This window comes from Lycorma delicatula, chromosome 12 (assembly GCF_047948215.1).
Source record: "Lycorma delicatula isolate Av1 chromosome 12, ASM4794821v1, whole genome shotgun sequence".
Lineage (NCBI taxonomy): Eukaryota > Metazoa > Arthropoda > Insecta > Hemiptera > Fulgoridae > Lycorma > Lycorma delicatula.
Genome location: NC_134466.1, coordinates 31,372,766 through 31,389,324, shown reverse-complemented (window position 1 = coordinate 31,389,324; position 16,559 = coordinate 31,372,766). Strand labels below are relative to the sequence as shown.

The following is a 16,559-nucleotide window of genomic DNA, read 5'->3' as shown; positions in this document are numbered from 1 at the left end:
GAAAATGGCGATTTTTTCCATATAAGGAATTTTTTAGTAATAGTTAATTTTGATAAAAATATGTTTTTCTTTTTGCAATGACTTAATGATGTAAATATTATTTTACAATGTTATGACCAATTTTACGAGATTACTTAATGTCCAGGGTGGCAAATAAAATTTCCATTTGTGTAACTCACTTTTTGTCTTAGTAAACATGAAATGACAGTGTAGCATTCACTGTCATTACATATAGAGAGTGTCAAATCACAGTGAAAGATTAATCAGTAATAAGGTTTTCTTACTTAAAAAGTAAAGTGAATTTACTGAGGAAAGCTTTTAAGATGACTAAAAATATCATGAAAATTAAACAAATTTAATACTGTACAGGTATTACGAGTATAATGTCAAGATCACTCAACATTAGTGGACATCAGGTCAGAGGCTTATGAGTGAAGTAAGTTATGATATAATGATACTCATATTTTTTTTCAGTACGAACAAATAAATAACTTACCTGTAATCTTTGAATTGAAACTATACATTCTGATATTTCAGCAAAACCTCTAACAAATGCTCCTGAAAATGTCTGAGTCAAAGTTCCAAGGTATGCTGTAATGACAAACACCTGTAACATAAAAAAATAATAACTCCAGTTAAAAATAAAAAAAAATAAAATACCAATTATTAATATTAATTTATAATTTTAATATTTTATATTGTTAATGGATATTTAAAAATAAGAAAAGAAAAAGCATCTGACATTTTAAAAATAAAGAGTGAATATTCAAAAATGCTGAATTTATTTTTAATATGCTTAATTTATATGTATAATATAATAATCATGAAATACATCAATAAATCATTTATTAAACACAAAAGTTTTATATATATGTATTTTTTTTATTTATGTAATACCAGGTTACGTAGTAACTGCACAGTAACTTGATGTCAACAGCATTCTGAGATTCCACTCCAGAGATGCCAAGACATCTTTTTGAAATCTGGCATGTAAGTGTAAATATATCAGTAAATGTGTAATCTTGAATAGGCTCAGGCCAACCACTCTTGAGTCATGTGGTTAATTGAAACCGAATCACCAAAGAGTTCAAAGGTTCAAAGGTTGGGAGCTCTAAGGTTCAAATTCTAGTAAAGGCAATTACTTTTAAATGGATTTGAATACTAGGTCGTGGATATCTGTGTTCTTTGGTGGTTGGGTGCCAATTAACGACACATCTCAGGAATAGTCGACCTGAGACTGTACAAGACTACACTTCATTTATATTCATACATATCATCCTCATTCATTCTCTGAAGTAATACCTTATGGTGGTTCCACAGACTAAAACAGAAAAAGAGAGAGAACCACCAAAGGACATTGTTAAATATATACATATATATATATTTAATGTTACATGAAATATAAACCACCATAACACAGTAATTAGATAACTTATCTAATTACTTACCATTTTAATTTCCATAATAATTAATTTTCAAGGATCCTGCATCTTCAGTTGTTATTGAATTCTATAACTAGATTAAAACATATTCATATTAATTTATCAAACTGACAAAATTCTGCTGTTCAGTATTGGACAGCAGCAGAATTTTCATTATGTTAATATTAAATTTCAAACTTTTTAAAACAGAAAAAAAATTTGACAAATTATAATATGAATGTGTTTTAATGTAGTTAAAGAACTCAATACCAACTGAAATTGTGGGATCCTGTGAAAATCAATTATTAGAAATTAATATAGTAAATTTAACTTATCTAATTACTGTGTTTTGTTGGACTATGTTTATCACAATTTCTTTATACCAAAAGATAAATACAGTGAGGAACATAATATGAAATATTGGTTAACATAAAATATTACAATGGTCCCAACACATGTTAAAATTTTACAGTAATAATTTGTATGAATAACACAAAAACTTTACCTGAAAAATATTGATTAATAATTTTTTTCTGGTTTTTATACAGAGCGATTCACTAAGAATGTAACACACTTTCAGGATATGTTCTACTACTAGTGAAAATAAAGAAGAAAATTCTCATATAGGTTTATAAAATTAGGTTATAAACTTTGAGATTCTTATATTTGTATTTAGTTCCCATGGACTTTATTCAAAGCATTTTACTCAGAATCAAATTGTCTACAAGTTTTATTAAAAAAATTTATGTATTCATTACCAATTTAACAAGGTTATTTTATGCCAACTCTAAAATAATGTGTATTTGACTCTAAGCTTTTGTTTTGTACCCCAGATTTCTCAAAACTACTAAAAAAATTAGTAGTTTTTATCTGTAGTTGAAATGGAACATTCTTTATTCCGTTTTTCAGATCAGATTTCATATAAAACCATTAAATTTACCTCTTAATTTAAGTTTCTAGAATTATAGTTCGGCTTAAATTTACTGAAGGCGTAGAAATCAAAGCAAAAAGTTTCACCAGCTGACAATCATTAACAAAGCATTTCCGAACATATATTTATATGAACATTCTTCTTTATTTTCACCAACAGAACATATCCTGATAGTTTGTCAAATTCTTCATGAATCACCCAGTATAAATAAATAAATTCATGCGTACAAGCATTACCTACTCCTGTGTTTTACAGGGTTGAACCCTGGGTAGGAGTGAAGGGATTGGCTTATCCTTGAATATAGTTGCCAGATTGAATCAGGTTATATGTTGACACAAGACACAAAAACATAACTCTACCATACATAATATGAATTACTCAGAGAATGAGTAATTCTCTCATTCAGTGAGAGCAGCAAGCAAAGGGCGTTAATAAGATTAACGGTAAAAGCATTATTTCCTTGGTACCAGAAATTCAATGTACCAGTAAGCCGTGGAAGGAAATCTTGTTTCTTCTTCAGAGGCTACAACAGCTAAAATTCCTTACAAGTAAACTTGTACCCCTCTACAATACAAATACAAAATTACCAATGAGTCAAAGTGGTCCATAAATTCATTAAGATATTTTATATGTTTTTTACTTATGTTTTTGTGGCAGAGCGATATATATATCGCTCTGCCACATAAAAACATGGAGTGCAATCCTAAAATCACATGGAGGATTTTTTTTTAAATATGGGTATTAAGGAGAAAGCAATAGATTTCATGGGCATTCTCAGGAACAAAGATGTTTCTCAAGATCAAGAACTGAGAGCTAAAATCAAAAAGAGACAAAACTGCCTACTGTAGAAGGGAAAAATATAAATTCTTTATGTTAATCTTTGAAGGAAAATTATATTTAAGTAAAAGATAAAGATGGAAAAATTCTATTGGTACTTACAGGAATTCACAAATTTAAACACTTGTATTCCACTGAAAAAATATACATTTTTTTTTTAAATACTGTCTCATAAGATGCTATTACTATTGAATAAATTATAAGTTTTATTATTAAAATAGTTTTACATTGTACTAGGTACACATACCCTGTCTGCAGTAAGATGGTCTCCAGATAAGATAATAGCCAATAATGTTGCAACTAAAGAAATTCTTGTTGTTGTTACATTGAAAGTCATAAAAAGTCCTCTCAGGAATGTTGTTTTACTTATTAAACTTAATTCAATTCTGAAATAAATTAGTATTTTTTTTAATAGTTTAACTTTAATGTAAACAGCAAAAGTAATAATAGTTAAGAAATTAATAATAAATAAGTAAAAATAAATCAATTTATAAAAAAACAACACAAGACTAGTTTTATTTATGATACAAGTACAGTATAATCCAGATATAGTTTAATAAACTGAATCACAAGTAGATTAAAGTAAACTTATAAAATTTGCTTCAGATTGACTGTTGAAAATTAATTCTTACAAATTTTGTTTTAACTTAGGAAATCAATTAAAAAAAAAAAGTAATATTTTGTATGAAAGCATGTACTCCAGTAGTTAGACAAAAACTTTCCTTGATTATTCAAAGTTGGATTTCAGACATCGCTCTCTACATTGTGAAGTTAGTGCGGTATGGCTCTTCATCAGAATAAAGATCTGATTGGCTAACCAGTACTTTAAAACAAATGAGGTGGTCACGGTCGTGTACACTACTGGTAGAGTTTTTTGATATAGGGTCAGTAGAAGTTTGTGTTCATATTACGAGAAGTGGTTGAATATGTGAACACATGGTAGTAATGTAGATGTGTAGGAAAGTTATGTGAATAATAAAATCTTTCCTTATTTTATCAGCCAATTGGAGATCATTTTTGGAATAGCCCTTAACATTGTGCTCATTTGAACTGTTCATAAAATATTTATATATTAAATCATAAAATCAATTGTTGGTGTTCATACAGTAATTAGGTAAGACAACAAATATTTAATCACAGCAACTTCTTATGTCCTACACTTCCATTAAACAAAGGTACCATATACAACATAGAGCTAATGAATTCACTTAATGATAGTAAAACTCACCTAACATTTACATAAACAATAAGTTTTTGGACAATTGCTAAGTAACTGAAATTTTCTTAGCAGCTTGCATGACTATGCAAGTTGATTTTACTCCTTTCCTTATCCTTCATCATCCTTTTTTACTTAATAACTATGGAATTAAGGAATTAAAGAAGTGGCTCAACTGGTTGAAGTCATATTACTGACAGATGTAAATTTCATAATTAGTCATACAAACAGATAGTAAAATTTTATCTTTTGATAAGAGAAACTATAAAAAAATGTAGGTCCTAACTTCAAAATATTGAACTCGGAAGTGACCAGGTAAGTCTGTTTGCACAGTAGGCTGTAAGGTATGTGACCATATAAATAGCTTAGTAAATTTCTATTTTAAAAATTTTAAAAGTAGTTATCTGATAATGAATCTGACTTTACTTTCCTGCCATCATAGCTCTAGAACAATGCTGAAAAACAGAAAGAATGGTAATCATAAAAAAATTGGTTATGAATTTTTTTCATTTCTCAATGTTTCATGACCCAGGGATGCAAAAAATTTAAAAATTCCTTTTTGGAATGCTAAAGGCCGAGGTAGATTTCACCGGTGCTAAGCAGGGGATAAAAAACCCATTAAAGTTAACACCTTAAAGTTAAAAAAATTTCAAATTTACTCAATATGACAATGGTTGCATGTGTATATGGGGCAATTTGCTGGTAAAAATTTGGGGTCAATATCTCCAAGGGGTGGGGAGGTAGATAGAATTTCTTTGGGGTCAATTTACCAAAATTTTACAAACATAACCCCACTATATATTAAGCTTAATACATGCATAATACTAATCTTATCATTTAAAAAAAAATCTTGCTCCCTAAATTCTCCCCTTTCTCCTAAAATTGAAAAAGCTATCTTTTTATTTATTGCACATTTTTAACTGAGTTCTTTTATGTCTTCCTAGTCATAGCAGTAGTAATCTTCTGGGTTGGTCTAGTGGTTAAACTTGTCATCGCAAATCAACTGACTTCGAAGTCGAGAATTCTAAGGTTCAAATCCTAGTCAAGGCTTTTTATATGAATTTGAATACTAGATTGTGGATACTGGTGTTCTTTGGTGGTGAGTTTCAATTAACCACACATCTCAGGAATGGTCAACCTGATACTGTACAAGACTACTCTTCATTTAGATTCATACATATCATCCTCTGAAGTAATACCTTGTGGTGGTTCCGGAGGCTAAACAGAAAAAGAGGGGAATATGAGAGAGAGAGAGAGGCATGGTCATTGTGTAAACAACCTTCTCCCCCAAAAAAAACTTTGGGGGCAATATTGGGGGTAGGTGTGTTGATCAAAGTTTTTGAAACTTTTTGGTTTATTTAAATTTTTAATATTAAAATTTAATATTAAAATAGAATTTCATCATAACTAACCTCCACTCCCAAAAAAGAAATCTTAGGTAACTTTTTATTGGTTGTAAATTTTCCGGTGGAGTTTTTTTAGTTTCTTCCATTTAAAATGGTAAATGTAGACAAATCAAATAATTTTCTTGGGAGGTGGTTTTAGGGGTGGGGAGCAGAAAAAAGTAAAAAATAAAATATTAATTTTTTAAACATTTTTCATGTATCATCATTATTTTCTCACTATATAAAAAAAAAAAATCGATGCCAGGAAAGTATAACAACTTTGTTGTCAGCTTTTTTTTGCAATATCAAAATTTTAAAATTTTCTACTAAGACAATACTGTATATACTTAATTTACTGTTTTTAAAAATAAATTTAAAAAACTTACTTTCGTACAGCCATAACTAATTTTGAAAATGGTTTTTCCCATGCATACATTTTTAAAACTTGTATTCCTTTAATAACCTCATCTGTTAAACGTACTCTTTCATCAGTTTTTAAAGCTATTTGTAGACGATATTTTGAAGTTAATTTTCCAGAATAAGCTGTAAAAAGTAAATATAAAAATCAATACAGATGTGAAAAATATTAAATAAATTAAAATCAATTTAAAATAATGAACAGATTCTTTTGAGATTACACTATTTCACAAGAAGTTGTAAGCCCAATTATAAATCCAAAATTTTATGCTGATTATTCTAAAAAAATGGCATCATGAATTACAACCAAATTAATGCATATGAAATGAACCGTGCAATTTTTATCTCCTTTTTTACTCATCATGTTAAAAATATCCAGTACAATTTCACAATTTAAAACAATTTTTTAAAAAATTGTTTTGTTTTTACCAAACAAATTGTTTGGTAAATAAATGGAGATTTTCCTAAAGTCAAAGGAAAGAATCTAAATAATTATCAACAGAAATATAAAGGTGCCGAGGTGAAAAAAGAAAGGAAAGGTCAAGGTAAAATCAAATAAGGTAGAGAGTGAAGAAAAAATAATTTTTATAGGAAAAGGTTGCAGGCAGAGCATGAAGCTATTGTTGGGTCTAAGATAAAAAATGTTGTGAAAGTAAAAAGTAAGTATAATAAATTAAGAGTAAAAAAAAAGCATAGGTGAGAAAAATGGACAACAATGAATAGAGGAAGTCATGTCATTATGTCAATAGAGAAAATAGTAAGAATAGTATATTAAAACGATCTTTGGATATGTGAAACTCTCTACACTTTTATCTATTTTACATGCAAATTTACAAATGCAAGCTAATTATAAATTAATTCCACAATAAAATTTAAATTAAAAGTTATTCATGTTGTGCAAACAACAGAAATTGGGAAGCTTTAGTTTGATGTATAAAGTCTGTTGAAAATAGAGGTCGGTCTTAGGTCACAGGATGTTTAAAAACCTCATACATTGATTTCTAGTTCTTATCTCTTTCAAATAATGATTCTTATGATTGATTCAATAAATCTTACTTATAACGTAACACTTGTAGTTTTAAATTATCAGTAATAGACCAATAAGAGTTATAAGTTTATTTTTTGTCATTATTTTTATATTCCGTATAGTTTGGAATACCACTGCATTCTACTATATATATAAAGGTTGTAATTCTTTTACTGTGTATAATTATTACATTTAGTATATGAAATATTCAGAAAAATTGTGTGTAGTGTATTGTTGACAAAGAGATAATAATCATTATTATTTGTTTTATATAAATGTTATATTTTATTATAATTTTAAAGGAAAAAAAGAGAAAATAAGGAATGATAAATGCTGGGACTAATATATAGTCAACCATGTAACTCAACTATATCTATGACAACAGGTTGTACTACTCAGCTTCCAAAGCATTAAAGTTATCAAGAATGCATGGATAAAGATATGAGTTTAAAAGTATACCTTTTTTTAAGCTTACATTAATATTTGTTTGAAACTATTTGAACTTAAGATGGATATGATTCAAGATCTATCAAATTCCAGTTTAATTTTTCAAATACTTAGAGTATTCATAAGAAATATTGCTTCAAAGACCGTTTAAAATAATGTTCAAAAGTATCTATGTAGACATTTTCCTTACTACAAAAAATATTACACGTGTAAGTGTACCTGTATAACAAATATGAGTTTACTTCTTAATTCTTTGAGCAAGCATCCAGTATCAGGTAATGCCGATAGCTCGATGTCCATGGTATCAAGAAAAAACTATTACTACATGTGGTAACACAAAGTTTACCTATGCCTTAAGAGCTAAACTATATGTTGCACATTAAGCATTCTTTTACAGTTTATTGCATCAAATACTGAATTACTCATAAAAAAAAATGATTCTACTGAGAAAATAACTATGATGATTTTGCCATGAGATAAAAATTACATTATACGTAACAGGTAAAGCACTTTAAATGTTATTCTTATTAGCATTTGGTCTGATAAAAAAAGTATTAAATAGGGAAACTATTAGTTAACAAAGTAACCATTGTTCTACATGAGAACTTACGATTGTATATTCTAATTTTTTAAAATTAAAAAAAAAAGAGTTTAATTACTGCATTTGACCATTTTATGTTTTACCCACAAAAAATATCTTAGGTAAATCAACAGATGATAAACAGATTTCATCTTATACTAGCATAGATTCATAAAAATATGATGTACTTACATAATAATGGAACAGTAATAAAGACAAGTAATATTCCTATAAGACCAGCCCATCTAATTTGTCTAAACAATATCACACCAATTATAATTGCAAGCAATGGTGCTGACCACATATAATGAGAAGTTATTATTACCAAATCAAATCTTGATACGTCATTTGACATAATGTTTATAACCTGACCTGGTGAAATATCTCCAAGTGCTGTTCTTCCAAGTTTTAAGCACTTAAAAAAAAACAAAAAAAAAAAATCATATTTATCTATTCAATTTTAGTTTAACATATTATTAGCACTGTTTAACATATCTAGTTTTAATAATCTGAATATGATATCATACACACATGAACATTAAAATCTGGAAAATATCCATCTGCTTTGTGGTTTTTTGAGTTCCTTAGGTGTCAAAAGTCAAGAGATCTGGTGAAAACTGCACATGCCCAAACTGAACTAATTACAATACTTTCCCTTCTAGGGCTATAGCTCTGCTGTGGGATTATCTAGATGGGAAAGTAATACATATATGCAAACAAGTTTATAAAATGCATCAGCTTGTAATTTTAGAAATAGTATTTCTAGATAAAAAGATATTATAAAATAGGGACAAGTTAAATTATATCTCTCTTTAAAATATGAGTACTTATTAAATCAAACTAACACATGCGAATCTAGCAAACATACAAAGTAGAAGCTGTGGTGGGCTCATACATTTTCCATCACTGGAACGTTTAATTTTATATTAGACCAGGGCACAAAAATATGGTCTACAGCCACAGACAGCTGATTATATGACAGTGTTATGAAAAATGTAGTCATTTTGATGTTTACATTAATAAGAAGCAAAACTTATCTTTTTTATGCCAAATGTTTAACTTTTTTGTGAATTAGAATTTTAGAAAATTATTTTGTTACCATTTGCCTACAGGTATCCAAAAGCAAAGACCATTTATGTGCAGTAAGTAAGGAAGTGATAATATCTTTCATTAAGAAATATAACAATGAATACTTATTGTTAAAATAAACATAGTCCATACTTTAGATTAATAAAAATTATGTGAAAGAACAATTTTTTATTTTTTCATAAAGCAGTACCAGTGTGGCATTCCAGCACCAGTGCACCCCTGAGCATGAGTTCATCAATGCTCATATCTATATTAGGCAGTGTTCAATCACAGATTGTATTCATGTTTATTATTGTACAATAATGCTAATCCTTATTATTTTGATACATTTTTTGCAATATTTCATAAATTTTTTGTTACATCACTGTACGTAGTGAATTTAATTAAACAAAAACAAAAAAAAATCTGATATTTTAATTCAGATTAGTTTCCACTGACCAAAGTGTGACATATCGTTATGTCACATTTCATGAATTCATAAAATTCATTTTTAGAATTGTGCTTTCTTTTGTGTGTAGTTATTTTTAAGATTTTAATGACATATAAATAGTAATGATAAAATAAAGGAAGGCAATAGAACAAGTAAAAAATTCAACTTGGCACAAATTTTGTCATAGCAAGTCATACTGAATCAAATCGCTTAGATAATTATTTTAATCTATTACTTTGTCATTTTTTTACACTTTTCTCTTTTTCTCAACTATTTGTTGGATAGGATCGTCAGAAACATTCCCCACTTGGTTTCATCTATCCAAGTATTCTTGAAATACTCTTGGGAAATCCTTCACTTTCTTCCCAATATCCTATTTCTTTTCTTTCAGTCCATGATAATCTGTAATTTCATTTTATGAGTCCACCTCCTCTGTAATTCTCCTTTTGGACATATTTTTCCTCTCCCAGTTCAACTAACTCTCTTTTAAATTAAAAAAAAAACACTAAAATCTCTATTTTAGAATTAAATATTTTTTTGTGAAGAATTTTTGAGTATTTTCCACTCACTATATTTCAATAACTGTTCAGTAAATTTTTTTTATTACTTAACTTTATTCTAGTTTCTCTTCCATTTTTCAAACTCACTACTCTCTCAGATCAATATCAAACCATGTTTAGTTTCTTCATTCAAATCTCCCATTCTTTTACTATTCAAGCATCCTCATTTCTCATTTTATCCATACCTAATCAGTCGTACTTGAAAATTTCATTTTTGCTGATAGACTGTCATCAGTTTTGCATACATTCACTCACTGAAATTGAAATAGTGATGCAAATATATTCATATATAATCTGTTGACACAATAATGAAATGTGAAGAAGTCTCAAATAAACAATTAGATAACAATTAAAATAAATATTTTTAGAACAGAGATGTGGATCAAAGTGTACACTATCAAGGTTTGACAGCATGCTACAATTGAGTGCTATCATGCCTTGGCATTGGGGACAAAATAAACACACAACATACAACAAACAACACACACACACACACACACACACACAATTATTATTAGGCAAAATTATTGTACCTATTATTTTTTATACCTAGCTTTTTTATTCCTACCAACATTCGCCAGAAAAGTAAAATGATCAAACAGATATCATAAATATTAGAAAGGATATAAATATCATAAATATCAGAAAGGAATCATAAGTATTTAAAAACAGAGAGTTAGATGTTACAGGTTAACAAAATCTACTAGCTTACAATATCCATTAAGATTACATTTATTCCAAAATGTGAAATGCTCTAAAAACAATTTTATATAAAAATTGGTTGGAATGAAGTAACAGCCTGAACAATAAATAAATAATCACCATAAATAAGTCACTTGTTAATGAATAATAGTTAATATTATTAATCAACTTCAGATTTTTTAAGAAAACCAGGAGTTTAACCAGTTAAGGTTACACACTTAAAAAGTTAAAAATTTAACTCAATGACCAAGAATTATCCTCAGTTAACATCAAATTAAATTAGATAATAAAATAAAAATTACCTTTCTATAAACTAATGATGTTAAAGCTACACGAATTCTCATTCCAATTCTTAATGATATTGCCAAATAATGTTGAAAACATAATGAATAGAGTATGGTGCACAATACAATTCCAGTAGCAGCAAAATACGCTTCTTCAACAGTAATTTTTGAATTTTCTTTAAAAGAATCTAATAATATACTGAGGAAATATGGACGGGATAATCTGAAAAAAGAGTACAATGTAAAACATAGATTGGAATCTTATTTATTTGTTATTATTTTTAATTTTAAAATATTGTATGCTATTATAGTCAAGTCACATACCCAGTGTCAACTGCAACAAATTAATTATTTTTTTGCACATGCCGGTCGGATGAAAAGCTTGTCCCAGGTCACAGATGAAATATTTAGTTTATGCTAATAAAATGAAAATTAATCCCAAACATTCATAAAAAATTACTATATATTTAAATAAATTTGGTCATAATTAAAAAGTTATATTGAAAACAGATTCTATTTCAGAAGTAATCTCATGTATTTAAACAATTTAAAATTTTTGCAATTGCAGTTCATTGGCAAATTCAAGTACAAGTACAATTTGTTGTTAAGCCACAAACACCATTGCAAAGAAGTTTATTTATGCTTACAGTTAATACTTATCATCAAATATGTTTGAGTAAATTGGATAGGTAACTGTCTATGAAATCATATCTGTTTTATTTGTCAATCTGAAAAATTAAAACCATTTATTAATTACATTTTCTTAAATACAGTATAGAAAAATTCTCAGTCAATTTTTCTAAAAATGTGATGACTATATATTTAGGAGATAGAACTGAATATTTAATGAAGTATGAGAGAATACAAACAGCAAAGCTAAACAAACATCTACATTACTGAGCATCAACAGTAAGAAAAGATGAATACTATAAAATATTAAAAATAAATTATAAGGTTTAGAAATACTCAATAACAGATTAATGCATGCAGCTAATTTCTACAGCAATGGTGTACACAGATTTCATTCATATATATATATATATATATAATATATAAGTAACTGCCTTAAAAATTGTGAACTATAATTTAAAGTTTGCATAATTTTATAAAAACGTAAAATTTGAAATATATAATTTAATTATTTTTTTTTAAGCATAATGGGAATTATCCAGCATAATGGAAATTACTCTCTGGATAATTCCCATACTTATAAACTTTCAAAGCAACATAATAATTTTTAGGGCAAAACAATTAACTACTAATATTTTGTTTCAAGTCAGAATTTTCATCCTTAAAATGTATTGGACTAAAATATACTGATAATTTTTAAGTTGTTTTTAAAAAAAAATATTTTATACAAGCAGTTTCTGAAAAATGTAATTTTTTGATACAATACAAATTAATTCATTCATAGCAATACAGTAATTTATGTTGAACATTAGAGAGTATTCAGGAAGTAAAGGTGGAAGGCTAATGAAAATGTATATGGAATTTTTTTGTACAGTTGACAGCCCAATATGTCTTTGACAGGTGCCCTGTTGCCCTGTTGTCTTACCAGGTTTAAATCATAGCAGTGATAGGTTTGTAATTTATGTTTAAAATGATAATATAAATTCAAAATCCTACTGAGTGTCTGTAAATTGCCATTCAGTACTTTTGTACAAAAAAAAAATTAAAAATAAGTGTTTAGATTTACTGGAAAATTTTTCTATTTGTTATAAAGATAGTACAAATGAGGGAAACTTGCCAAAATGGTGTCATGAGTTAAAAGTGGGATGACAAATATTCACTATAAAGGAAGGGAGAGGAAGGTATTACAAAGATATTGAATGATAATGTACACCACACTCATTGAGATTTAGAATAGATACTATCATTTTAAATATAAAATTTAAGTCTAACATTGCTATGATTTAGGCCCGGTTAGGCATTAAGGCATGCTTAATGTGAAATATATCTTAAAAATGTGTTTATTTGTGACAAAAAGTTTCATTTAAAAAAAAAATTATAGCTACACATTTCTCTGAACACTGAACCAATTTTCTCATTCCATCAATGAAGAATTCTGATGATTTTTTTTTATCCATGATCTCAATGCATCTTTCAGTTAATCATCTGTGGTGAGATGAGTACCTTTAATTGTGAAAAGAAGTGAAAATCACAGGTTGCCAAATCTGGTGAGTATAGAGGTTGTAGAACAGATCCAGATTTTAACTTTACAAGAGACTCAGTGATTGTGTGCAATGTCTTTGAATTATCATGAGAATTATCTTGTTGCTGAATTGCCAACTCTATGGATTGTTTAACATGACACATGTGTATCATGTTCGTTCATTCCAATGTGCAGTATATTTCTACATATGTATTTTAACAGATGACCTATATATATATATACATATATATATATATATATTTAAAAGGTATACAAAGGTATTTGTAATGATTAATTGACAGGTAAATACATGAAATGGCTGCTACCAAGAACGTTTTCAAGTAAATATCTGTAGAAATCTAAATTAAAATTATAGTAAAATAAATTAAAAAAATGAATAATATTACTTACTGAAGAACCAATTCGCAGAAAATGTGTATAAACATAAGCTTGATACATTCTGATCCAAATGTTTTAATTACTGTTATAAAAAGTGATGGAGTTTTGTTTTTCTTCGCAGCTTTTTCAAGATCAATATTCCATTGCCTATAAATAGAGTTGAAACAAAATTTAACAATAACTGTTTAAAATTTTCTTAATTTTTTTTATTCTTAGGTAGCTTGTACACATTATTTTTGTAATATATATTACAATTGTACAATGTAATATAGAAAATAGCGACTTAGGGGTTTTTTTGGGTTTGTTTTTAATTATAGTCTACAATTTTCCTTGTCATGTTAAAGTAGTACTTTACACTGGTTAAACCATTTAAAATAACAACGATTATAAAATGTAATGCAGAAAAAGTTATTTTTATTTATTAATTTTTTTTTTACTTCAGTTATAAATAAGTATAAAACATTTCAAATAAGATGTGGATTATTATGATCACTAGAAAAAAGATACAGCCACTAAATAATAATAAAAAATGTGATCTTAATAAAAATATAAAAACTCAGATCATAGAAAAATGACAGCGATAAAAGTAAATATTTTAAATCATATACGGCTACTTAATGTATTAAAAGAAGGAATTGATCCAACATTTTTTTACAAAACTGGGTCAAGGAAAACCATGATAAAACCTAGCATTACATATTAAGAAATTAAAAAGAGATAATTAAGAAATTCAAAAGAGAAAAAATCTGTAAAAATAATAGATAATTATATGATATAATAGTAATACTTCACATATATATATATATATATATATATAAATAAAATTTTCATTTTATATATGAAGTTTGTAAATAAATAAGAATGAAAAAAATAAAATAACAATTCTGAATTTTTTTTTAAATATGCTATATGTTAATTAATATACATGTTAAAATGTATGCAGAATATTCAGATTTATTACCATTTAAAAATTCATCAACAGAGTAAATAGTTTTGTAAAAGACAGTATTTTTAATTACTTATATAAACTAATGAGATTTTTCATAAGATTCTGTAGTTATTCAAGATGTCATAAGAGGATTGGTCTGTTTCTAAGGCCAAAGTGACAAACTTGTATGGTTTAATATAGGTAGACATTATTACTTTTTTAAGGAATAAATTATTTTTTTCTTAACAAAACTACTATACCTATATATATAAATGCAAAGCGAATTTAAAAGTTTTATTTTATTAAATACACTGATAAACATAATTTTTGTTCCCTAACATGCAATACATGATTTTAATCTGTTTTTTGGTGGTGAAAACGAATACGAACTTTATCACCACCAGTTTTGAAAAATTTTTTAATTTTAATTAAAAGATTTTTTTCATTTTTCAATGTATAGTTAGCATTTTAAGCTCCTATATTGTAATTTATTAGCTCTTTTTTTTGTGTTAACATAATTTGTAAGTTAAAAATAAACAATACTAAACAAAGAATTAAATCACACCATAACCACATATTATGACATCATATATATCTATACTGAAGAGTGAGCCTTCATGGACAAGATTAATCATGTCTGTGCAGGTCAAAACATGTAGCTGAAAACACAGCTGTGTTGTTTGTATTAAGCACTGGATTTAGGAATGAATTAATTTTGTTCAGTCTTATTGCTGTCTTAAGTTTGTGCAAACAGTGAAGTGTCATAATGCCTCGGAATTGTGTAAATGATGTGGATGCCTTTTTTGATTTTACAAACAGAAAAACATTTGATTTTGAAAATCAAACAGAAAAACATTACACCTTTAATTAAAAAAGCATATCATTTGTACTTTGAGTGTAAAATTGGTGATCAGGAAGACGTGGGTTTCTCTTATAGTAAGCACTAATTGTTCTGTATATTTAAGAGGATGGCTGAAAGGTACACAGAAGGCTTTGTCATTTGATGTACCTATGGTTTGGCGTGAACCAAAGGATCATGTAACTGATTGTTACTTTTATTTAACAAGTATGTTGGGAATTTCTAAAAAATCTAAACATACTGTAAAATATCCTTCATTGCAATCTACAATCAGGCCTGTACCTCACAGTGAAATTACTCCAGTTCCTGAGCCACCTCTGAATTTATGTTTCGAAAGTAGAGATGAAGAATCTGGCAGTACTGAAGAAGACAACAATGATTTTGATTTTGAATTATCTTCCAATAATCCACATCTTATATCACTAGGTGAATTAAATGACTTGGTTAGAAATTTAAATTTATCAATAAGTCAAGCTGAACTGTTAGAATCAAGACTGCAAGGTTGGAATTTACTTTAAAAAATACAAAATTTTTGGGCTTTCAAAGCCGACAAAAAGAACTTTCTGAGTACTTTATTGATGAAAATAATTTAGTTTATTGCACAAATATTGATGAGCTTACGTTGCACTTAAGACAAGTTCATAAACCTAAGGACTGGCACCTTTTCATAGATTCGTCCAAGTGTAGTTTAAAAGTGGTTCTACTACACAATGGTAACAAATTTCCTTCGATACCAATTGCTTATTGAATTAATTTCAAAGGGATATATGATGTGATGAAAGACATTCTTGAAAAAACAAAATAAATACATAGCTGGAACATATGTGGTGATTTGAAAATTATAGCTAGCTATTTTATTAGGCATGCAGTTAGGCTATACTAAGTACATGAGTTC

At 27.5% G+C, this 16,559-nt stretch overlaps 1 protein-coding gene across 3 annotated transcripts in view; it reads right to left on the bottom strand.

Annotated features, from left to right (window-relative positions):
* LOC142333291 (ATP-binding cassette sub-family C member 4-like) overlaps positions 1-16,559 on the bottom strand; it is a 124,722-nt gene that overhangs the window by 49,367 nt on the left and 58,796 nt on the right. For all 3 annotated transcript variants that reach the window (XM_075380313.1, XM_075380314.1, XM_075380315.1), the window contains exons 4-9: positions 13,890-14,024; positions 11,345-11,549; positions 8,454-8,676; positions 6,177-6,333; positions 3,437-3,575; positions 497-607 (exon numbers count right to left, since the gene is read on the bottom strand). In XM_075380313.1, the coding sequence (XP_075236428.1) occupies positions 497-607; positions 3,437-3,575; positions 6,177-6,333; positions 8,454-8,676; positions 11,345-11,549; positions 13,890-14,024 (970 nt within the window). The remainder of the gene's footprint in view (positions 1-496; positions 608-3,436; positions 3,576-6,176; positions 6,334-8,453; positions 8,677-11,344; positions 11,550-13,889; positions 14,025-16,559) is intronic.